The sequence below is a fragment of the Eleutherodactylus coqui genome, chromosome 9 (genome assembly GCF_035609145.1).
Source record: "Eleutherodactylus coqui strain aEleCoq1 chromosome 9, aEleCoq1.hap1, whole genome shotgun sequence".
Lineage (NCBI taxonomy): Eukaryota > Metazoa > Chordata > Amphibia > Anura > Eleutherodactylidae > Eleutherodactylus > Eleutherodactylus coqui.
The window spans coordinates 60,360,872-60,384,798 of NC_089845.1; the positions used below are offsets into that span (position 1 = coordinate 60,360,872).

General features: G+C 42.8%; 1 protein-coding gene across 4 annotated transcripts in view; it reads right to left on the reverse strand.

Moving 5' to 3' along the window:
* Positions 1-534: 534 nt before the first annotated feature.
* Positions 535-23,927, reverse strand: part of ATP9B (ATPase phospholipid transporting 9B (putative)) — a 265,069-nt gene continuing 241,676 nt past the window's right edge. For 2 of the 4 annotated variants that reach the window (XM_066579464.1, XM_066579468.1), the window contains exons 29-30: positions 20,707-20,739; positions 11,485-15,854 (exon numbers count right to left, since the gene is read on the reverse strand). In XM_066579464.1, coding sequence (XP_066435561.1) covers positions 15,718-15,854; positions 20,707-20,739 — 170 coding nt within the window. In that variant the 3' untranslated portion in view covers positions 11,485-15,717. Of the gene's footprint in view, positions 614-2,509; positions 2,568-11,484; positions 15,855-20,706; positions 20,740-23,927 lie in introns of those variants that run through there. The other 2 variants (XM_066579467.1, XM_066579466.1) reach the window with 2 other exon arrangements.

Sequence of the window (23,927 nt, forward strand, 5' to 3'; positions counted from 1 at the left end):
AATATATAAGCAGAGATGATATTTTGCTTAATTCTCTATAAGCATCGCAGTGTGACATTTAGGGTTCCTTCATACGGGTGTATGTGCAATTGCAACAATGAATGATGGTTCTTGCGCCCATTATGGTGTATTTTACTGTATTCTTAGACTAGCATGGTTTTTTGCACTCGGAACACAACCAAACTCTGATTTAAATGGCTATTTAGCCCGAGTACCAGATGTGTTGCTCTTCTTGTGTAATTGTGCAGCATACTGTGCCCATTTGCGCACCCCCATTGATGTCTACAGAGATCTTTGGTGCGCACAAAACTACAGCATGCTGCATTTTTCAAGAACAAAAAAAAAGAGAGAACAACCCCATTGAAAAAAATGGATTCTATTCTCTGCGCGCAGAAACACTCTGGTGTGAAGGAGCCCTACAAATATTTACAGACATCTCAGTGATTCCTTTGACTTGTATCCTCCACCTATCAGCTATAACATTAGGACCACTGACAGGTGAAGTAAATAACATTGATTACCTTGTGACAATGGCATCAGTTGGGATGAGATACAGCGCCTTGCAGAAGTATTCAACCCCCTTGGTGTTTTTCCTGCTTTGTTGCATTACAACCTGAAATTAAAATACATTTTAGGGGTGTTTGTATCACTTACACAACATGCTACTACCTTGAGGTTGAAACGTATTTTTTCCTGTGACCAAAATAATAAGTAAAGAATGACAACCCCCCCCTGTCTCTATTAGTTTAGGACAACATTCTTCCAGGCACAACTGCTCCACCAAGTTAGACAGCTTGCGTTATTGTATGGCGGCCTTCAGGTCACGACATAGATTCCCATTAATCGAGATCTGGGCTTTTGTCAGGCCATTCGAAGTCATGTAAAGGTTTCCTCTGATGTCCGGTTACAATTACATTTTTAAAATTACAGCCAAATGAGTGAAAGAATAAAACAGACGGGTACAACATACCCTCCGCAGCCCCGGTGATACTGTGCTGCAGCACCGTAATACCCCCAGTCAGGAGCAGTCAGGTGACTTCCTCCTACCAATCAATCAGCATCACCACCTGTTCTCCTGGCATCAGCACCCACATCCCAGGCACAATCATACCAGGATTTCTGAACAGTGATGCTGCAGCCTCTGATTGGCTGCCAGCAGTCACCTGACAATAAAGACGGGGAAATCGCAGTGCTGCAGCGTTGGTTCTCCAGGAGGACAGGTACCACTTTGTTTCACTGCTTTCACTGTCATTTTAAAAAGCACATTTGTAACCCAACAATCCCTTAAAGCGACTGCAGAGCGCTGAGAGTCATTGTCCTGCTGGAAGGAGAACCTCTATCCCAGTCTCACATCTGGGTAGACTAAACGAGTTCTTCCTCAAGAATTGCCCTGTATGTAATGACAATGGGGATGTGACCATGAGAGCTGAACCATGGAGCAATGGAGAAAGGTGGCGTGATGAAATCACTCTTCATTATACATCATGTGGACGACTGGGTTGCTTACCCGAGGAAAGAGGAAACCGCGATGCAATATGAGAAGGCAAGGCGGTGAAGGCAGTTTGATGCTCTGGGCAACGTCCTGGTGGGAAACCTTGGGTCCTTGCAGTTATGTGGATGTTACTTTGACACATAACACCTACATAAACATTGCTGCAGGCCAAGTACATCCCTTCATGGAAACGATACTCCCTAACTGCAGTGGTCTCTCAGCAGAATAATGGGCCCGGCCCCACTGCAAAGAGTTCAAAGTGTTGACTTGGCCTCCAAATAGGAATAGGGACACTAATGCAGGTAGTTGGGCAAGAAGAAGAGAGAAGACCATAGAGTTCTACTGCTGTTGCATTGAATGCTGAGAGTGAACTAGAGGAGGCGCAAGAAGGAAGGGGATCAAATGTGTTATAGGAGAAATACAGTATATCAGTGAGCCAATGAGTGCCTGCCTATGTCATATTACGTGCTAAGAGATAAAAATGATGATGGAGTAAAAGTATAACATAGTGATAATGCAAGAATTATAATCAGGCCGATCATCCAGATATGAAGGAAGCCAATCGGTTTTTAGGTGTTCAAAAGTGACCAAATTCGATTTCACAAAAAAGTTGTAAAAAATGTGAATTTCCTGTAAGGTAATAATTTTAGCCCTGGGGGGATTTTGGCCCAAAGTATTCACCACTCCAGGTAACACTTTAGAACAAGTACCAAGCTCTCTGTGATTTGGAAGAGTAGATGACTACTTATCTCCCATTCATTTGTCTAGAACAAATACCTTCATGCATACACTTAATCACTTTAATACAAGAGGTGAATGTAACGAGCTGCGCGGCCTGCCAGAATGTGACTAGTACAAGAGCTGGGGAGGTGGAGGGGAGAAGTTTGACATATGTTCTTTTGTTGTATTACACTGCTCTCTTCTGGACATGCTGTGAAACTACAAGCTGAACGTTGTTTTATAACAGAATATATATAGTCCATGCATTGTGTGAACATTGTATGTCCAGGTCATTACTTGGAGTCGAAGGACACAGCCCATGGTTGGCAAGTGGATCGCCATGTCTTCGAGACACCTACAAACAAGAAATAATACGAATGTAATGAAATGGGATTATATATTTGAGCAATAAAGTAAAAATGAAAAAACAGGAAAAATATGAAATGAGAAAAGTATTAGGAACTGCTTACACATAGTAGTCACATAGTTGTTAACTGCAACGTAAAGAAGTACAGCAAATACACCATATGTTCAAGTAACACTACAGTTGTGTTCTTCATTGTTATATCTGCACTCTGTGCACAGTAGGGCTAACTTCACACTGGTGAGAGCGCTATGGGGCTGTGAATCACGGCCTTACCATGTGAAAACAGCCTCACATCACTGCAGGGATCCTCCATTGCGGCTGTCAGCCGTGGCAGAGGATCGCGGAGTGTCTCCTATTGTTTTCAATGGGAGACCTCGTGATGCTGTTGCAGACCCCATTGAAAATAATGGGCGATGTGAAAGCACGCAGGGAAATGGCACATGGCGCGGTTTGTTTCCTGCCTCGCATGCATGAAAACATCGCTCATGTGTAGGACCCCATTCAAAAGAATGGGGTTTATATTTATGAGAGATTTGTGCATCTCACATGCTAAGGTTAAAAAAAAGACAAAAGTCTATCTAGTTCAACCTATACACCTGCGATTGGGATACAGAAGTTGGAATATTCATGTTTTCTACAGATAGCTCATGTATACAGTGTATGTGTATAGAGGGGATATACACTGCTATAGACATACTTTATAAACCCATCACCTTCAGCTGTTGACTCTAGACCTTTTACACGGGCCATGAAGCTCATGATTCTCATTTGCCCGATGGAGCGATGACGTCATCACCAGCTTGTTTGCATTCAGGCAGCCCATTTATACTGTATGATTCTCATTGAGAATGGTGCAGTTGTCGTTCACTTAGGCCGGCTGCATACAACTGGGTCGCATTCCGGTTGTGGTATCCCGCACTGGAAACCAACCCTGTGTCCGGTGACCCCGCATACCTGCCATTTTCTGTACTGCATATGGTCTAGACTACTCGCTGACGGACATGTGCAGTACAGATTTTTTTTTTGAAACCCCTGCTTTTCCTGTGTCCTCCCCTAGTGATGACGCAGAATCTGCGACCTTTACGCACTGTCGATTGCAGAAGGGTGGCGGGTCGGATGGCTTCCATGGACTTCAATGGAAGTCGTCCTAGTGGAATCCGCTCAAAAATAGAGTATGCTGCGATTTTTCCAGAAAATCGTAAGTGATTTCCGCTTGTGTGCAGGAAAAAGCACTTTTCCATTGAATGCTATGGAAGGTACTTGCTGTGAAACCCAGAGACGGACACCCGCTCCGGATTCCGCAATGCAAATCTGGTCGTGTACAGATGGCATTATTGTCAGTGTTTCGCATTCCTATGTGAAATACTGAACGATCAGTGTTTAAATGGTACAGTGAGTGCACGAGCCGATGGTGACTTTTATACTGTCTGAAACTAAACGATGAGTGAAAAATCTCATGATTCTCGCTGGTCTTTCGGTCGTTTTCTGAACGATAATCGTTCTGTCCAGACGCAGCATCCACTAAATGCAAGTCCATAAAACAGGCCCATGGGGACTTCATGTTCTGTTCTAAGAGTGAGTTCACACCGAGGAGAGGGACCATATACTTTAAAGATATTCAAATCCTTTGTTCTTGAAGGAGATAAGCCTCTGCCAGAGGGTTTTGGTAATGGCTTATTCCCCTCTCTCCACGAAAATATCTTTGCATGTCTGAGCCGAGTGCACAGGTTCATGGTGGAGTCAGACTGAATAGCGGTCAGACAGATGATCATCAAGTTAATGTTCATGAATCTATCCTCAGAAGATTGAACAACAATGGTGGGCATGGCAGGACTGCAAGGAGAAAGCCACTGGTCTCCAAAAAGAACACTGCTGCTCATCTGCAGTTTGTTAAAGATCATCAGGGCAAGCAAGGAGGCTATGGGAACATCAATGTTTTGTGGATGAATGAAACCAAAATAGAGATCTTGGGCTTAAATAAAAAGAGTTATGCTTAAAAACATATCATTACAGCATATAAATCTTAAACCATCAGTGAAACATGGAGTGGTAGTATCATGGCTTGGGCCTGTTTTATTGTATCTGGGCCAAGACAGCTTGTCATCATCGATGCAACAATGAATTTTGAATTATACCAGCCGATTTTAAAGGAAAGTTCTGGGACATCTCAGAAGACAACTCAAGAGAACGTGGCTCATGCAGCAAGACAACGACCCGAAACACACAACAATGGTTTCCTATTAGAGATGAGCGAACGTACTCGGTAAGGCCGATTTTGCAATCGAGCACCGCGATTTTCGAGTACTTCACTACTCGGGTGAAAAGATTCGGGGGGCGCCGCGTGGTGGAGAAGGGGTAGCAGCGCAGAACAGGGGGGAGCTCTCTTTCCCCCCCCACTCCCCTCTGCAACCCCCCGCTCACCCACGGCGCCTCCCGAATCTTTTCACCCGAGTAGGGAAGTACTTGAAAATCGCAGTGCTCGATTGCGAAATCGGCCTTACCGAGTACGTTCGCTCATCTCTATTAAAGAATAATAAAGTTAAGGTTTTGGAATGGCCAAATCAAAGTCCTGATCTTAACAGGGTTTTCCAGTCAATGACGACTACAGCGGGGTTGGAGCACCATTAACCCTATAGTAATATTGTGGAAGAACCTGAAGCAAGCAATTCATGAGGGAACCCACCAACATAACGGAGTTGAAGCTGTTTTGTATGGAGGAATGGGCTAAAATTCCTCCAAGCTGATGTGCAGGACTAATCAACAACTACCAAAAATGTTTAGATACAGTTATTGTTGCACAAGGAAGGTCACACCGGACGGATACTGAAAGCAAAGGTTCACATACTTTTGCCACTCACAGACGTGATATTGGATCATTTTCCTAAATAAATAAAGGACTAGTCTAATCATTTTGACTCATTAGCACGGTTTGATTTCCCTTATCTACATTATAGATATATTTATTACACACACAGGTGAGAAGTGAGGCTTATTTTTTCTATATGACTGAACAAGAGGTGCATCAGTCACATGGGCACTATTTTGTCATGTGTTTGGTGGACAACCCCATTAGCTTGTTACATGTACATGTCAAGATCACTTATCATTAAGACGCTCTAATTTCAACTGCTCAGAGATCACAGATTGTATATATTTCTGTTTGTCTACATACACGGGCCATGTTACTACTACTATTTTGTATGTATACAACATGATTTTATAGCACTGCACATTACATACTTAACCCTTTCCAATCCAATTTGTATCCTGGTTTTCCAAGGGGGCTTACTCTTTTACTGCAGTTATACAACGGCGCTATATGCTGGCTAAAGCCAGTCCTGCATGAGGTGACACGTTGGATAGACTCCAACAGCAGAGAGGCTGGCAATAAACAGTAAGAGAACCCTGGCAGATGTCTTCCAAAATCGGAGCTATACAGCATTAAATCATAATGTCTTCAGAGGTCAGACAGTGGATTGGAAAGGGTTAAGGCCATGTAAATAAAGGCTTTATAAAATAAATATAGAATGATAAATGGAGAGGCAGAAACTTGCCAAAATAAGTATGCAACTTAGGACACTTTCACACGTCAGTATTTGAAAGCAAAAACCAGGGGTAGGGCCAAAATTAGGAAGAGGAACAAATATATTTGTTTGTTTTTTATGATCCAATCCCATATCCCAAAATATTGCCATGTGACTAAAGCCTAAGCAGTGAGGGAAGCTTGAATTTTATCCTTAAATTGAACATAGGCTGCAGATAATAACTAGAGGGAGAGGTAAATGAGTCTTGCAGTAGTGTTCATGATAGCTTGGAGTGGTACAAGTCTATTTAGAGACCAGATAAGAGAAAGTATTAATCAAGGTGAGGAATTAGTGTTGGGACTTTTGGTAGTTTCTTTCGTGAAGAAGGTATGTCTATTGAAAATGTTACATAGATGGTAGTGACTAAACTTGGAGGTATTCCCAATGAGTGGGGAGAAGAATAAGGTATTGATCATATAAAGAAACAATGAAAGGACTATTTGCCAAAAGTAGTAGTAGAGTTTATAGTGGCTACTTACGGTACATCTTTGGGTTTTCTAGTCTCTCTCAGGAACCTTACCTCATCTACTAAATCCTTTTTTCAGCCACCTAATATAGGAGCAAAATAATAAGAAAGCCTCCATTGTCCTTCCATGAAACAAGTGCTTCTTGATGGTGATCTATTGCGAACACATTATGAATTGTTGTAAGGTACATAGTTGAAAATTGTATGTTCCACCACACCAGAATTTTGTATGTCCGGTTCCCATCGTGACATATTGGTGCCATACATGTACAACTACAGTGAGTAACATAGTTTGTGGGAGTTTGTCTTTTAAAAGGATAAATTGTATTTGCTTAAACTAGCATTTTACCTGCTATTGAAAACATATGGTTAATGGCAATTTACTTATTGACATTTACAGGTGAAGAAAGGTCATCAATATTCAAATGAATACTTAAAATCGGGATTTATCCCCTCCTACAAAAACAGTTTCCCTTGTGCCTCGTTTGTGAAAAGGCATTTTCGAATGAAGCTATGGAGCCTTCGGGACTAAGTGATCACCTTGCAAAAATGCATTCAGACAAAGTGGGTAAGTCTATTTCATTTTTCCAAGGTTTAAAGTCAAAGTTTGAGAACTGCAGCACTGTAGGCAAGCTATTTGGAAAATCTGCTCTTAATGCTGACAAAGGCCTCCTTTCTTCCTATAAAGTCTCTTTATTAATAGTGCAATGTGGCAAATCACTTACTATTGGGGAAACATTTGTATTACCCGCAGTTAAAGAGATTGTCTGTACTATGCTGGGGTCTGACACATTATGCTTTTGAGTAATGACACCGTTTCAAGAAGAATTGACAAGATGGCTGCTGATGTGCAAAAAAAAAAGGTTTTTGGACGTGTTAAAGAACACAGAATTTGTAATGCAAATTGATGAGTCAACGGTTAGTGACAATGAAGCATTGCTGCTAGCTTACGTTTGTTTCATTAATCGGAATGAAGAGGTTTATCAGAAATTTAACCACCGACACGAAAGGCTCCTCTATATACAAGAGTGGAAGAATTTTTCCAAGAAAAAAACATGCCTTTAACAAATGCACTTGCTTGTGCAACCAATGGAGCTGCATCCATGATTGGTCAATATTGCTCATTAATAGCCCATTTAAAATCTGCTATACCAGGCATAATGGCAGTCCACTGTGTGATCCATCAGCAGCACCTTGCTGCTAAACAGTTATGTGAGAGATTGCATGATTCTCTGCGCTATGTAATTAATGCTGTTAACAAGATAAAAGTGCACTCTTTGAACGAACTTATTTTCCGCAACCTCTGTCAAGACCATGACGAAGAATTCGAACATCTACTCTTACACACCGAAGTGAGGTTATTGTCCAGAGGGAAGTGCTTACGACGCTTCTACGAACTTTTTGACACAGTAGTCGAGTTTCTTCGGCCGATCGGTGCAAGCCTTTGTCATGCAATCGAACTACGATGTCTTGAAGTTGCCTATGTCGCAGACATATTTGACAAACTCAACGTAGTCATCACAAAACTACAAGGAGACAAAATGAATTTCAGTAAGGCTAAAGGTATAATCTCTTCCTTCATTGCCAAACTGGATCTTCATACCAATAACCTGAGTCAACACGAGCTCTGTACGTTTCTGAGTCTTCAAATAATTGGACACGAAGATGGAGACAAACTTCAAGATGCAGACTTAGACATTTTTTGCTTACACCTCAAACAAGCCAAAGAAGACATGCAAACTAAGTTTCATGATCTACGTACCCTATCCATTTTCAGCAGATGCAGGAGAATTTCATCCCAGATTACAAGAGCAGTTCATCGATTTCAAACACGATAGCGAAGCCCAAGCACTTTTCTAACAATGTGGCTATGAATGTGTTTGGGTGAAAGTGAAGAATTCCTATCCTATCCTGTGGCATGAAGTTAAGTTGCTCGTGTTAGCTTTTCCATCTACATACTTAGTGGAGAGGGGCTTCAGCGCGGTTCAGCAGCTCCTGACAAAAGCAAAAAACTTCAGATATGTGCAAGGGGCGACTTGAGACTGCAGTTGACGATGATAGAACCAGATATCGCGAAATCGGCACCTGCTTATCAGGCCCAGGGCAGCCATTAATAACACAAATTGATTGTGGCAAACATTATTATTATTATTAGTCAAATTTCATTGTTCTTGCATTTTAATTCGTCTTCTGACCATTAAGGATTAAGGTGCATCTTCTTTATACATTGTACGTTCCTATCGAACGATAATTAAAGATGGTAATATTTCTTGGTTCCTCCAAAAAATCATATTCTGCAATAAAACCTATTATTGTATCCACAATTAACCTGTTTTTAAATATTTAGCACCAAATTGTAGCAGCTAAAATATAGCTGACTAAAATACTTTTTTGGTAATTTTCAGAGACATGTTTTCACAATTAATGCTAATCTGTTAGACACTATCAAACTTCCACAAAAAAGTATTCCGTATTTTAATTTGTACTTTAAACTTTGTATAAACAAGGTAAACTTTGACTGGGTTTAAACTAGTAAGGCTTGGGGGTCGCTGGCCACCACCCCAATACCTAAAGGGGGCGCTGGGCTGAAAAAGGTTGAGAACCACTGTTCTAGACCATACAAGAATTTGGTAAGTACTATATCATTTTAACTAAATTAATTCCCCCTGCTACCAATAAGGGAAGGGCACCCCAGACTTTAAATTTAGTTTGTAGATAAGGAAGTAATGGGTCAATATTCAAGTCATAGCTATAAATAGGATCTCTGGAGATATTAATAACCCGGTATTTAAAACTAGACACAATCTGGAAGTGCGGATCTCTTCCCCTACGGACCATTCTCATACCTGTAGCGGCATAAACGTGAGCCATATGTGCCAATAATTAACTAGATTTGTTACCTGGTTCAAAGAACGGAAATTGGCAGCAGGAGAGGCGGTGTTATGCAATCTCCTTCAATAGTTGCAGGTATTCCCTGTCCACCACCATGAACCAGTGAATTTTAGCATCATCCATTGAGTCAGAGACATAAGCTCATTCCAGGTGAGCACATCGTATGCCCAGCTCTTCCTCTGATCTGGCCGTGGCCTTCTTTACAAAGGAGATAGAGAATTTAAGGCAGCCCTGTAAATATGATTTGGGGGTGTCCCACAGCACGATGGTGTCCGGATATAAGTCATGAGCTTCTAAAAATAATGGCAGCTGGTCTGGAATATGATCGATGGTGCCGTGTAGGGTCAGCCGAAAGGGGTGCGCCCTCCATCTCTATAAGAGTAGGATAGTTTCAACCAAACAGGGAAATGGCCAGGCACACCTCTCTGTAAATACACAATGGCCTTAACTGCAAGAAACAAGGATGGGTACCAAAGATATAGTCAATACGCCTTAGGAGTGGGGCTTTAGGCAGTGTGACATTAGAATTCACTTATGGTAGGATTGAAAATATCTAGCAGCCTACCTGGGCAATTATAAAGGCCAGACGAGTCGGATTTGCACCACCAACACCATGTACATTCCCTCCAAACCTATCCATACTTGGATCCACAATCAAGTTCATATCTCCCATGCATAACACTGTTGCATCAGGAAAAGCAGTAGCAAAGGAAATACCCTCCACAATAATGGCAAGGGGGTGCAGATGAAAAATCACAAAGCATGAAGCGTACATTCACATGCAATAGAATTGTTGCAGAAAACCCTATAACTACAAATATCTGTCACATACAACTGAATGGGGTTGATGCTACAGCAGGTGCAGCGTTCTCCAAGCCCAACTCAGATGAATAGGACAGTGGCAGAAATTTCTGCAACAAATCTGACAAATGTGAATATACTGTAAGAAGGACAGTTCTGTATTTTAAGGCCTCATGTCCACGGGGAAATTCAGGCCCGTACGGATTTCCTATGCAGAATCCTACAGCGGGACCCTCCTTTCCCGCAGACATGAGACCATAAAATCGATTATATTCACCTGTCCGGACGCTGCGGGTTCCCGTCTGTCGCAGCCGGATCTTCTTTTTTTCTGCCAGGCCGCATTCCACGCTTTTCCGCGGTCTGGATGCAGTGACAGCTGCAGGTGTGCCGCGGGACCAGACGGCTTCCATAGGCTTCAATGGAAGCTGCAGGAGCAGTCCGTGCGGGGAACCCCAGAAAATGGAGCATGCCGCAGGTGGTTTCCCGCACATGCAATCCGTGCAGCAGGAAAAAAATGACATCCGCAGGTATTTAATTACCTGCGGGTGTCCAATGATTCCCTATGGGCGCGGATCACGCCACCTGCACAGATTCACTAAATCGATTTTGCCTGTGGACATTGAGCCTAACTGTATTGTAACGTTTTAAGTAAATCAAGCTTTTTAGCCATCAATTGATATTTTCAACACTTCTTATTCCAAGCAGGTAAATGTATCAGACTGTTACAGTAACATCTGTGCAGTGCAAACTTACCGATCTGTCCTGCAAGGTAAAAGTACATTAAATGAGTTCACAATCTTCTATGGAAACTTAGTATACAGTACCACACTACTTTTGTTATACATCTTACGCTGTGGCATAAAGTGACCATTTTTAACCTTAAAACCATACTTATCTATAGCAGTCAGTGCAACCATTCACATGGGAAAATATAAATGTTAGTATTCTGGTACTTTATTAAAAATATACAATGTACTTGATTTACAATCTTCATTAATTGATCATGACAAGGAGCCGCACAACACTTTCCCAAAAAGTAATTCTTGTGTCAACATCGCCATCTTGTGGGCAAACCCAAAAATGTCTTTTTTTTTTACTCCTAGCTGAAAAGTTTTATAAAATGTGTATTACAAAATATGTATTAGGAAACACGCAAAAAAAAAACCTTCTTGTAGAAACTTTATTGCTTTTATAACAAAGATTTACAGTATTTCAAATAAAAGACATATTGAAGAAAACAATTACGATCCCACAGGCTTTAAAACAACTCAGGTATTTACAAGTGAATGTAACCTATTAGAGGTAAGACACAGGGATTAAAGTAGTCAAGTATTCAAAGTAACACTAGCAAAGCGTATCATATATTAGTGGCGTGTTTAGAGCACTGTCTAGTGATCTGGTCTCTCTTTTAGGCAATAGAAAATAAGGTGTTCAGAAGGTTAAAGGGGGTGTCCCAGTAAAATAAGTAATCCCTTATCCACAGGATAGAGGAGAAGTTATTGATCATGGGGGTCCGAGTCCTGGAACTCCCCCCGATCCAGACAATGGTTGTCCGTTTACACAGGATCGATCATCGCTAGTGAATAGAGGTGGGGCAGGCCGGGGATTGTTCCGGCTGGCCTCCATTTACAGTAAACAGGCAGTCATTGATGGCTGCCTGTTGACTGCCTGTTTACACGGGCCGATCCAACCTTCAGTTTTTATGCATGCCAAAACTGAACGACAAGAGAGAGATGAATGACTTCTCGTTCGTCGTTTGGTCGGAGCACGCATGTACACTGAGCGACAATCATTCACATTCCGGAATCCAGTGGGAATCTGAACGATTTATCGAAAAAAGGGCCCCTAAGTATATTCAGTGTGGTCTGATACCCTACTATAAAACAGAACACTAAACAAATCAGAGCTAGAAATGATAAGAATAGCAAGAACCAATGGAAGATACAGGATAATAAATAGTACATTACATTATTTCTTTACCTGAGTAACCAAAGTAAGCAAATTACAAGGCAAGTAAGTAAACATAGTGACAAAACCCAGTGTGAAGAGGAATGTAGAGCTGGTCTCTGCTGCACTGTGGCTATTTTATAATGGCAATCTCTATAGATGACCGGTTTCAGTACATCCCCATGAATGTTATCATTTGGCATCAATGGTGTTGTGGAACACAGGAAATTCTAAAACCAGCCTTAATGATGTGGAACGTCAACCTGGACCTGTGACTGTTTAGGGCACAGCATAGGGGTAAAACTTTGACTTTTGCCAGTCTGAATAGACATATAGTGAGTAGGGAATGTGGCTCCCCATCACATGAAATCTATACATGTAGACTATGTGCTCTTGTGTAGCTCCACCTGTGCCAGCGACATCTTCATGAGCTAAACCGTTAAATTCCAGGTCTACCTATAAGCTATAGATATGATCACAAGAATAAAAGGGCTGCAAAAGCACAATAAACAGGAAGGTTATACTGAAGGTCAGGGCCCTTCACACCAATGATCAGCAGGGGTCACTGCTCTGACTCCCTCTCCTTTAAGTCTCAGGACATTAAAAATAAAACACTTCACTGTAAGGGTTAACATGTAGCGTAAATGCCACAGAAAATCTGCTGCATTTATAGTGTAAGCCATGTGGATGAGATATATAATATGGAAAACATCCGCACTATGTGGTTGAGATTTATGACAATTGACATGCGATGTGACTTTCAGATCCGCAGCAAGTCGACTGACGCGACAGATTTTCAGTACGAATTTCCCCACTTCAAAAGTGAGAGTGAAGTTTGCTCTTAAATTCATGTTAAAGATCTGCCCAAAAATCCACAATGGGAAATCCGCCATCTATGACTGTAGCTGGAGCTTCACACATGGCGTATTCTGAGGCAAAGTCAGAAGTGGATTCAAAAGGAATAGGAACTATGAAAGGAAGGTCTTATAGTCTACTTTGGGCTTTGGCTAAAGAAAAGAAAGAAAAACTGAATGAAAATCTGCTTCTTTTTTAAATATAAAAAACAGAAAAAAAGCCTGACTCTTTGTTGAAGCCTCACCCACCGCGCTGCTACTGCAACATGCTGAGGATTATCCTCACACCACATAGCTGTGGAAAACCGGCAGCGTATTCGACCCTTACAGACATGTCTTTGGTCTTGGCTGTAAGAACAGACATGCTAACTCTGATTTCTATGGCGATGTTTTACAAGGTAGAGCACATTGGACCATTTAGAATTTGTTTAAAACCCCTTTAATGATCGTAGTTGGGATTTAACTTTTCTCCAGAACTGCTGGCAATTGTGTCATTAACTTAAGGTACATAATAATGGTTCCCTTTAGTCGTAGTGTCATAGAAGGAAATGACCAAATCTGAACTTAAAGGGACTCTCTTTCTCCATAGAAACGTTACATCAAATGCAGAATGAAAATACTTGGTGCCTTTCTTTTTCGTTTTTCTGCTGCAGTAGGTCTGATTCCACATCGATGCCCACCAGATTCTCAGACTACCCTACGCGGCCGGAGATACTTCCCCGCTGCTCTTGGATGGATCAGAGCAGATAGCAGAGATTCTCTATGTGCTTCTAAGCAGGCCTCCTATACCTGGGAGAATATATTAGGGACTTGTAAAGTTTTTATCATAAAACTCCCTTTGGCACAAGGTATGTTTCCATAATAGACATGGCACATTATGTATAGCTGTCCTGCTTATCTGCTGTCTATAACTGGTGACTATAGGCCTTTGTAGGACATCTTCTGACAAGTCTGACGCACAGTGCAAAACATATTTTACCATATAGAATAGCTCCAGATGACTTTGGTTTGAATATTTCAGGAAGATAGATCAGTGTTCTGGTATAGGAGCCTTATAGAAAAACCATATAGAACCCTTTAACAAATCAGACTGGTTTTATATAGGAACAACAGGTCCAAGTAAAGAGTAGAATACAGCCTATCAATGCCTTAATGATAAGTCCGAGACACATAGTGCTTCATTTATAATAGGTATCACACCGCTTCCTATACTGTACTGCATATTAAGGAAGAAGGGCTGCATCTGCTTAGGAAGCCTTTAACCCCTTGAGTGGCGGGTTTCCTACCACCCTGTCGTTCCCACCAGGGCAGGTTTTTTAAAATGGTCTAATCATTGAATTTCAACTAATTTTGCAGTTGCGTCTCAAGAGCCATAACTTTTTCATTTTTCCATTGACATGGCCATATGAGGGCTTGTTTTTTGCGGGACAAGTTGTGATTTTTTAAACAGGGGGGAGGAAAAAAAGAAATGGGGAAAAAAGAAAAAAAGGGGCCATGTCATTAAGGGGTTAAATAATGTATTAACTTCCTTCTCTGGGTCATTACGACACATGGATACCACATGTGTGATTGTATTTTTGATTTTTTACAAAGTAAAGGGAGACAAGTGTTTTTATTATTTTTTTTATAATTTTTTACTTTTTTTTTTTTGTCCCTTTAGGGGACTTCCACAGGGACCCATCAGGACCCCTGATCACATTCCAGGGGTCCGATGGTGACAGCCCTTTACATGCTGCAGTGACAGCCCTTTACATGCTGCAGTCACATAGACTGCAGCATGTAAAGGGTTAACACAGCAGAGATCGGAGGTTTTCTCTGATCTCTGCTGTAAGAGCTGGTACCTAGCTGTCCTCTGATAGCCAAGCACCAAGCTCTCCCTGCCACAGAGACCATCGGCTTGCTTCTGACAAGCCGATGGTCTCTATGGCAACCTGTAAACAAAGCAGGAGGTTGCCGACATATCGGCAATATCTTCTGCTGGTTTTTCAAAGCCCTTGCTTTGTTCTCTGTGGGTCTGTGCAGGCAGAGCACACTGTCACAGCTTGTGGCATTGTGCTCTGCAGCTCCCATAGTGATACATAGACCGGAAATCTTCCGGGCTATGTCACTATGAGCAGTGGAGCTCGTCCCGGAAAATTTCCGGGCGTGCCACTCAAGGGGTTAAAGGGGAGTTATGGAGTGTTCTCTATCTCAGCAGTCACATTCCTCTTCATAGTAATACTATTAGATTGTATACACACATCCTCTAGTGCAGGTTTATCAAAACTGAGAAATAAATTAGCAGCATACAAAGGAATGATAAAGTAAAGGTGCAAAGGCAATGGAATAGTGTAGGAGTATAGGCTAAAAGTAAAGCAGTGACATGCTTAATAAAATCAACAACAGAATGTAGATCAGGCCGGACGTACTAATCCCATCGTCATTCCTACTGACTTGTATCAGTTATAACACCTTCCTCTTATTGGGTATCATATAAAAGCCTTTGTCTTGTGCTCTTTGGCCCCCTGTCGCTATCTCATTCCTAAGGCTGCAGTCACTAGAACCCAGCGAGGCAACATGAGGCATGTTACGGCGGAGGTGCCACCGCTTCATAGCTAGGTCGAAAGCTTGGAGTAACTTGGCGGTGAGAATTTGCGCTTCAAGTACTTCAAAATGTACAAGGGAAGACAGCTGACAACGGTGATGGCCGATACTTTCCACAGGAAGGCTAGCGTTGCAATAAAAGCAACATCTGTGACAAGGAAAAGAACAGCCGGTTTAGTAATAAGAGATGATGAAAAAACAACACAATGAACATGATGCTAAATTATCAGGGCCGGCACAGCGGTCAATGACTAGTAGCAGGTCGGCGGGTGGGCGACAACAGCCCTTACATAATCAAATACAATTGGTTACGATACGGAAATGCTGTTTTTAGATGAAACCAAGCAATGAATATTGAACAGGTACACGGCAGGCTTAAGACCCATTTACACGCAACGCTTTTTACTCAAAATTCGTTCAAACGATGGCATATGAGTAATAATCGTTGCATGTATACGCTGCCATCGTTCACTCTTCGGCTGAACGATGATTTTAAGATGAGCTTAAGAGAGAGACCGCACGCTGTGTTCTGCATGGGAGTCGGAGATTACATTGTATTCTGCTGACAGCCTGTGCGAGAACACTGGAGCTGTGTGCAGAGCTTAGACCACATGCTGTGCTCCGCAAACAGCTCTCAGTGGCCCTTTTGAGGCCCATTGACACAAAGGGACTAGTGGCAGGCAAACGATGCCCAACACTAGTCCCTTTGTGTCCTCGCTCCCGTGCTGTTGCACGGGAGCTAGTAGAGCTGGCTTGCTCACAGAGCGGCCAGCATGGGGGCGGGGAGGCTGCAGGAGATTTGTCTCCTCGCCTTTCTCCCCCCCCTTCTCCATTAACTTTACATAGCGACCGTTCAGTACTGAATGGCTGCTATTTACACTGAGCAATCAGCTCATCGTTTATGCAGCATAAATGATGGGCGATGAGCTGATCGCTTACCGCTCAGTGTAAATAGCAGGCGTTCAGTACTGAACGGCCGCTATGTGAAGTCAATGGAGAGGGGCGGGGGAGCGAGAGGAGTGAAATCTCCTACAGCCTTCCCGCTGTGAGCCAGCGATACTAGCTCCTGTGCAGTAGCACGAGAGCGAGTATGTGCGGGGACGAGTGTCGGGCATCGTTTTCCTGACATTCATCCAGTGAAAATGGGCCTTTACATGCAAATGAAGCTGATAAAGCGTTAAGGGATATTAGTGTCCAGTAACACTTTATGCAAAATGATCGCTAAAATTGTCAATCTTTCAATTGTATGAAAGATTGTCTTGCGTGTAACTGGGCCTTTACACATCATGGTAATCTCTAAATTTTACTTTTGTGCTGAAACAGTGGGTTCGTATGTAACTCCACAGCACCATGACTAAAGCCCCATTTACACAGGACGAATGCCGGGCAAACGATGCCCGATGCTCGTCCCTGTGTCTCCTCGCTCCCGTTCTCCTGCACGGGAGCTAGCAGAACAGGCTGTTTCACGGAGTGTCCAGCAGGGGGGCGGGGCAGTGCAGGAGATTTCTTTTCTCTCGCTCCCCCGCCCACCTCCATTAACATAACACAGGCGCCGTTTACTACTGAACGGCGGCTGTTTAAACTACACAATGAGCGAAGAGCTTCATTGCTCATCTTTTATGCAGCATGAAAGTTTAGCGATGAAGCTCATTGTTCAGTTTAAACAGCCGCCATTCAGTAGTAAACGGCCGCTGTGTTATGTGAATGGAGAGGGGCGGGGGAGTGAGAGGAGAGAAATCTCCTGCACTGCCCCGCCCCCCTGCTGGACGCTCCGTGAACCAGCCTGCTCTGCTAGCTCTTGTGCAGGAGCGCGGAGACACAGGAACAAGTGTTGAGCCTAGTTTGCCCGCCATTTGTCCTGTGTAAAAGGACCTTAAAGGCCGCGAGTTATTCCATAGGTAAAAACATGTTAGGGTTACACCAGCTTATCACCATCGTGTCCTGACAAGGTCCTGAAATGGATAGGCTCAACGCCAGCACATTTCGAATAATGAAGGAACACCATGTGTGATACGGTATAAAGCCACTAGAGATGAGCGAGTATACTCGCTAAGGCACATTACTCGAGCGAGTAGTGCCTTAGCCGAGTATCTCCCCGTTCGTCTCCAAAGATTCGGGGGCGGGTGACAAGTGAGTCGCGGCGGTAAGCGGGGGGGGGGGGGGGGGGGGGGGGAAGAGAGGTCTCCCCTCTGTTCCTCCCCACTCTTCCCCGCCGCTCCCCGCCCCCCGAATCTTTAGAGACAAGCGGGGAGATACTCGGCTAAGGCACTACTCGCTCGAGTAATGTGCCTTAGCGAGTATACTCGCTCATCTCTAAAAGCCACGTGTTATATGGCATTTCTTCTCTCGACCTTCAGGATTTGTTATAAACATATCATGATACTGGTAAGATAACCCTGGCCTTTCACCGGCCATACGCTACAGTATTATCCCATCCTGTAGTCAATATCCCATCTAGTTCCAGCCTCAGATCCAGAACATATAAACCCACTTGTCTTAGATATACTGTGTCTTACTACATAAGCCTGTTATTTGTCTTTTTTTTCCTCTAAACTACTATAAGGCTGGTTTCAGTTTTATTAAGTAGACGTATTTTTCTTGGCATATTTTTAATATGTTTTTCTGCAGCCAGATGTGACATTCACGTCTATAGTGAAATATTGAATGCACTAAAATAATTACGTATAGTATTTTTTTTTGGCCAGTGTTTTTTCCCCCCCAAAAGGCTTCTCTTTAGAACATGAAAAACGCCAGAAAATGCATGGTACAAATGTAACAAAACAAAAAGGCTACAAAAAACATTAGTTAAAAAATGTAATGCAGACCACTTGAAATCCGGTTGTTTTTTTTTGTACAAGCAAAGAGTCTGTTCATTGGAAATACTTGTACCAGACTAATTAAACAACTGAAAAGAGTTTCTACTATTTATTGAATAGGCTCAATTCAGTTTATCAAATGACCACAATGTAAGATTAATAAATGAAGGGGAGTAGTCAGGAAATAGCATGCTGTTAGAGGTGATGGGTGGCATTTAGGAAGAGCTCAGCCTACGTAGGCCATTGTCCCATAGAAGTTAATGGAAGTCCGCCCATAGAAAGGCAACCTTACCTTTTCTAGGGGTCAAGAACAAGCAAAGCAGTTTTTTAGTGCTGATTCCACAGTACTTCTTTCTATCCCCTTGAACATGTTTAGACACGGCTTATCTTAGAAAATGTGATACATTACTCTGCCTTAGGCCGCCTGCAGACGGCCGGGTCGCAGACGGCTGCGAGAATTCTTGCAGCGGGACCTGACCCGAGCGCCTGCAGAGAGCAGCGTGACACTCACCTGCTCCCGCGGCTCTGGCTCTTTCATTTGCCGGCTGCCGAGCAGCCGTTGCATGCACAGATCGGAGCCAGCGGCCGGTGAGTGACGTTTCTGTGCAGGGCTCTGCGAGCCCCGCACAGAAATAGAGCATGCGCCGGTTTGTTTGCCGCACGAGATTTCGCGCGGCCAAATTGTGGCCACCTGCATAGGATTGCGTTTGTTAACGCAATCCTATGGCAGCTTCCGGGGCGGAAATTCCGCGGGAAATCCCGCCGCGGAATTTCCGCCCGTCTGCAGGCGGCCTTAAAATACTACACAGCGACTTTATACTACAGTGTCAGACAGAAAAAAGACCAACACTTGGTGATGTGCATGAGATAACTGTCAGCTGACAGGTACAGAGGCATTATCTGTTATCTCCTATGGACTGGGCACGTAGGACCAATGAACTGGGCATTCAACATGCCCAATAGTACCCCAAACACGCAAGACTATTAGATTATCCTGCCAAAATCGTATCTTCCTAATTCAACCTGTTATCTGTTTTTTAATACTATTGATTTGTATTTACGATATTATATTATTACCGATTATCATTATTACTATAATTAAAAAGTAAGGCAAAAGTCAATTTTAGGGGTAAATATTCCCAACTGACTCCAAATCAGAAAATTTGCAAAAAAAATCTGCAAAATTTGGTATGGGCTTGCCTCTGTGGAAATGTGAACTTTCTCTTATTTCTCCTGGAGATTAAAAACATATCTTTTAAATTTCTGTGAGACGTGTCATAGAAACAGATTCCAAACTCACCATAGACTGAGCATGTACTATTACTAAGGCCCAATGTCCACGGGCAAATTGAATCCGCCTGGGACACCTGAGCGGACGATCCGCAGCCTATAGGCAGACATGTTGAATTAAAGCATGCAGATTTAATTTGCGGACCTTTTGGTGCGGAAAACAAATCGCAGCATGCTCTCTTTTGCTGCAGTTTCAACACAGATCGCTTTCATTGAAGTCAATAGAAGCCATCTGATCCGTGGCCCGTCTGCAATTGAATTGAGGACGGGCCGTGGATTCCATGGGAGATCAGGAGATTTAAACAAACAAGAAAAATCTCTACTGCGCATGTGTACCGGCCCGCCAGACGGCGCTTCCCCACACATCTCAAGTAAAGACCTGGACAGGTAAGCACTGTCCTCAGCCGCAGGCAGGGTAGGATTCCACTGTAGGCTCCTGCATACAGAATCCAACCCACCCCCAGACATGAGGCCTAACACAGAGACAACCTGGAGTTTGTTGTTACAATGTCACTTTAATAAACTTGTGAAGTGCCTTAAAAAATGATAGAAGATGTGATCAGTAGAGATCGGTGTACTGAGACCCTCAGTGAGCATCAGAATCCCTTTTGACTCCCACCCGCTCTCCTCTGGGAGGTGAATATGGTTTTATGACAAGACTCAATGGATCACCCTGCCCATGTCCTTAGCTCTTAAAATCTGTATATAGGGTATGAGAGGATTGTGTTCACTTTACCTGTATTATAAACCTAAAGCGTGAAACAGTTTTCCTTAATCTTAAAGGGGTTCTACTGAAAAAACCCTTTAAGAATAAAGATAAAATCTACTTCACATTGGAGTTACCTGAATTACGCTACAACATGCAGTGTTTATGGACACATTGAGATTACCTACCTAAGAAAGCTCCCAATGAAACTCTACCAAGACCTGATAAAGAGAGAACAGAGAAAAGCAGCAGATGCAAAAAGGAGTTACAGAGCTGTTAAAAAGTAAGAAAACATAAAAACAATGCAGTGCTGAGGTTAGTAATGAACTTACTGGCACTTATCACCCTCTCCAAGAAAATGTACTTAGGATTTTATTTGCCTGGTAATCCAAAAATACTGAACTAGTACTTTTACCCTAAATATCTGACATTTCAGCAGAGTATAAACTAAACTATTAGTCAATTACTTTATTAACATGTAATCAAAATAAGCAAATGATCGCTTATCACCAGCAGTTTGTGTCACTAATGAGGATCCATGTACATGGTGGAGTTCGGTGATTCCTAAAAGTGGCCATCCCCCTTTACAAAGGGGTTAAAGCTATGATGTTAAGTTAACATGCCAAATGAAATCATTGTTTTTTATGGCAAATTCTGTGGAGGAGCCCTTTTATTTGACATTTTACTGAGGTTTTCAGTGGACAAAGAGAAAAAAATGCTATGATATTACAGGCTTCATGAATAAAATCGATCTATAAAAAGGTTCAGCGCTGTCCATGGCCAATTACTGATAATATACAGACATAGGTCCATCCTGCTCAGCCTATTACCACCCTCCCCCCCCTTCCCCAATGTTCATCTAAAGGAAGGCAAAAAACCCAAATGAGGTAGAAGCCAAGTATACTCCGTTAAGGGGACACAAAAATTCCTTCCTGACTCCAATCTGGCAATCGGAATAATCCCCGGATCACCGACCCTTCTGAAGTAATCGGTGACTATAACATGTCATATTGTAACCCTCAAGAATGGCGTCCGGGCCCCTCAAAATCTATTATTGAATTTGCCATTAGCATATCCTCAGGTAGAAAGTTCCATAGTCTCACTGCTCTTACAGCAAAGAGCCCCCTTCTATGTTGGTGTAGAAACCTTCTTTCCTCTAGACGCAGAGGGTGCCCCCTTGTTACAGTCACAGTCCTGGGTATAAACAGATGATGGGAGAGATCTCTGTATTGTCCCGTTATATTTATACATAGTGATTAGGTCGCCCCTCAGCCATCTTTTTTCCAAACTAAATAACTCCAATTTTGATACCCTCTCTGGGTATTGTAGTCCGCCCATTCCATTAATTACTTTAGTTGCCCACCTTTGAACCTGCTCAAGCTCTGATTTGTCCTTCTTAAGTACTGGTGCCCAAAGCTGTACACAATATTCCATGTGTGGTCTGACCAGTAACTTGTAGAGGAAGAACAATGTTCTCTTCATGTACCCCGAGACCTCTTCTGATGCACCCCATGATCCTATCTGCCTTGGCAGCAGCTGCCTGACATTGGTTGCTCAAGTTAAGTTTACAGTTAACTAAAAACCCCAAGTCCTTCTCCATGTCAGTGTTTCCCATTTAGTGTGTAATGGTGACCTGTATTTCCCCTTACCACGTGCAGAACCTTACATTTATCAGTGTTAAATCTCATTTGAAATGTAATTTTTAAAGATGCACTAGTAGAATGAAAGTCATAACGGATTGTGTGCTGTAGGAAACAGACTTCTTTCTTTTAGTTTGTATATATAGTTGATCATATTTACCCCAAGCACACAAGCGAACAGGCCACAAGCACTGCAATGTTGGAGTTATGGATTATAAAAAGTTTATAATTTAGCACATGCCATAAACCATCCTGGGACTGGTTTAGCATTATGAACGGAAGTCTGTCACCAACTCCAGAAGGGCGATGGACACACTCTGATTCCAATGTTGGGCCCATTATATGTGCCTGCTGTGCAGCTCTTGAGAAATTTAAAGGGAATCTGTCACCTACCTTTAACCCTATAGCTTATGGGCTGAAAGAAGGTGACCCACTGAGTTCGGGGATGTAGGAATTATACTTAAGTATCCCCTCCTTCCCCAGGTGTGAATGCTGAAAGCCGCCGCTAAATGCACTGAGAGGTGTGCTAAATAGTTTGCCTGGTCTAAGTTTATGAGGGACAGGGAGAAAGCTGTCAATTTGCAATAGGAGGTTGGGCGGAGCTCATAATCATCAAGGACTCTTTCCTCACAAGCACTAAAGAGCCATTTAAATGGGATGACTATTGCTCAAAATTCGTTCAAATGAATGAAATTCAGCGATAATCATTCCCTGTAAATGCAAAAAAGTAATGTACTATCCATTCACTTCTCATTATAGCGGACTTTCAGCCAGCATAAAATACATTGCTGGATCGTTGGCTTCTCGCTGCGTGTAAACGCTCCCCGTTCAGCGGTGAACTATGCCTGTCTAAACACTCTGCACGAGCGCTAACGACCTTAGCGGTGATGTCGGCACTCATGCAGTCGTTTAGACGACTCTTGTCCTGTCTAAATTGGACATAAAACTAATATGTAAATTTCTGAAAAACTACACAGCAGGAATATATAAACAGACAGCACTGTAATCATTGTGCCCGTCACTACCTGCCAGTTTAGAGAATCTGGCTCCACATAATAGATTAGGGAGGTCTAAGTTAATAGAGTTGGGGTCCCCTGTTCGGGTTCCTCATGTCTGGGCCAGAAAAGTTAAAAAGAACATCCCCCGCTTTGTCAGACCTGCCCTGCATTATACAATCAAATCCATTGATCTGAATAGGCATTGTGTAATGCTTCATTTTCCCAGTGGTGGCGCTGCAAGGAAATTCAACGCTCAGGGCTCACTCATATGGGCGCACATGTCCCAAGTATTACGCATGTAAAATTCGCAGTATACAGCAAATACACATGTACACGCATATTTGCTGCGTATGTTAAATCCCTATAGTCTATACTGGTGCGTGATACACACCAAAATAGGATATGCCACAGATGTTGGTGGGCCAATAGAAATCAATGGGCTTTTAGAACTACGTACCGTATTTTTCGCTCTATAAGACGCACTTTTTTTCCCTCCAAAGTGGGGAGAAAAAGTCAGTGTGTCCTATAGAGCGAATGTGCAGCCTGCATACAAAGCCAACACAGCAGAAGAGCAGAGCGGCCCACCCAACAGCTGATTGGTGGGGGCGGGGGAGTAGCAGGGAGCTCAGCTGTTTTATGGGCGGCTCCTGCTATGAAGCTCACAGATAGTGTGATAATGATCACTCCATAGCAGAGCAAGCCTGCTCATAAAACAGCTGATTGGTGGGGGCAGGGGAGCAGCAGGGAGCTCGACAGTTGGTCAGGCAGCCA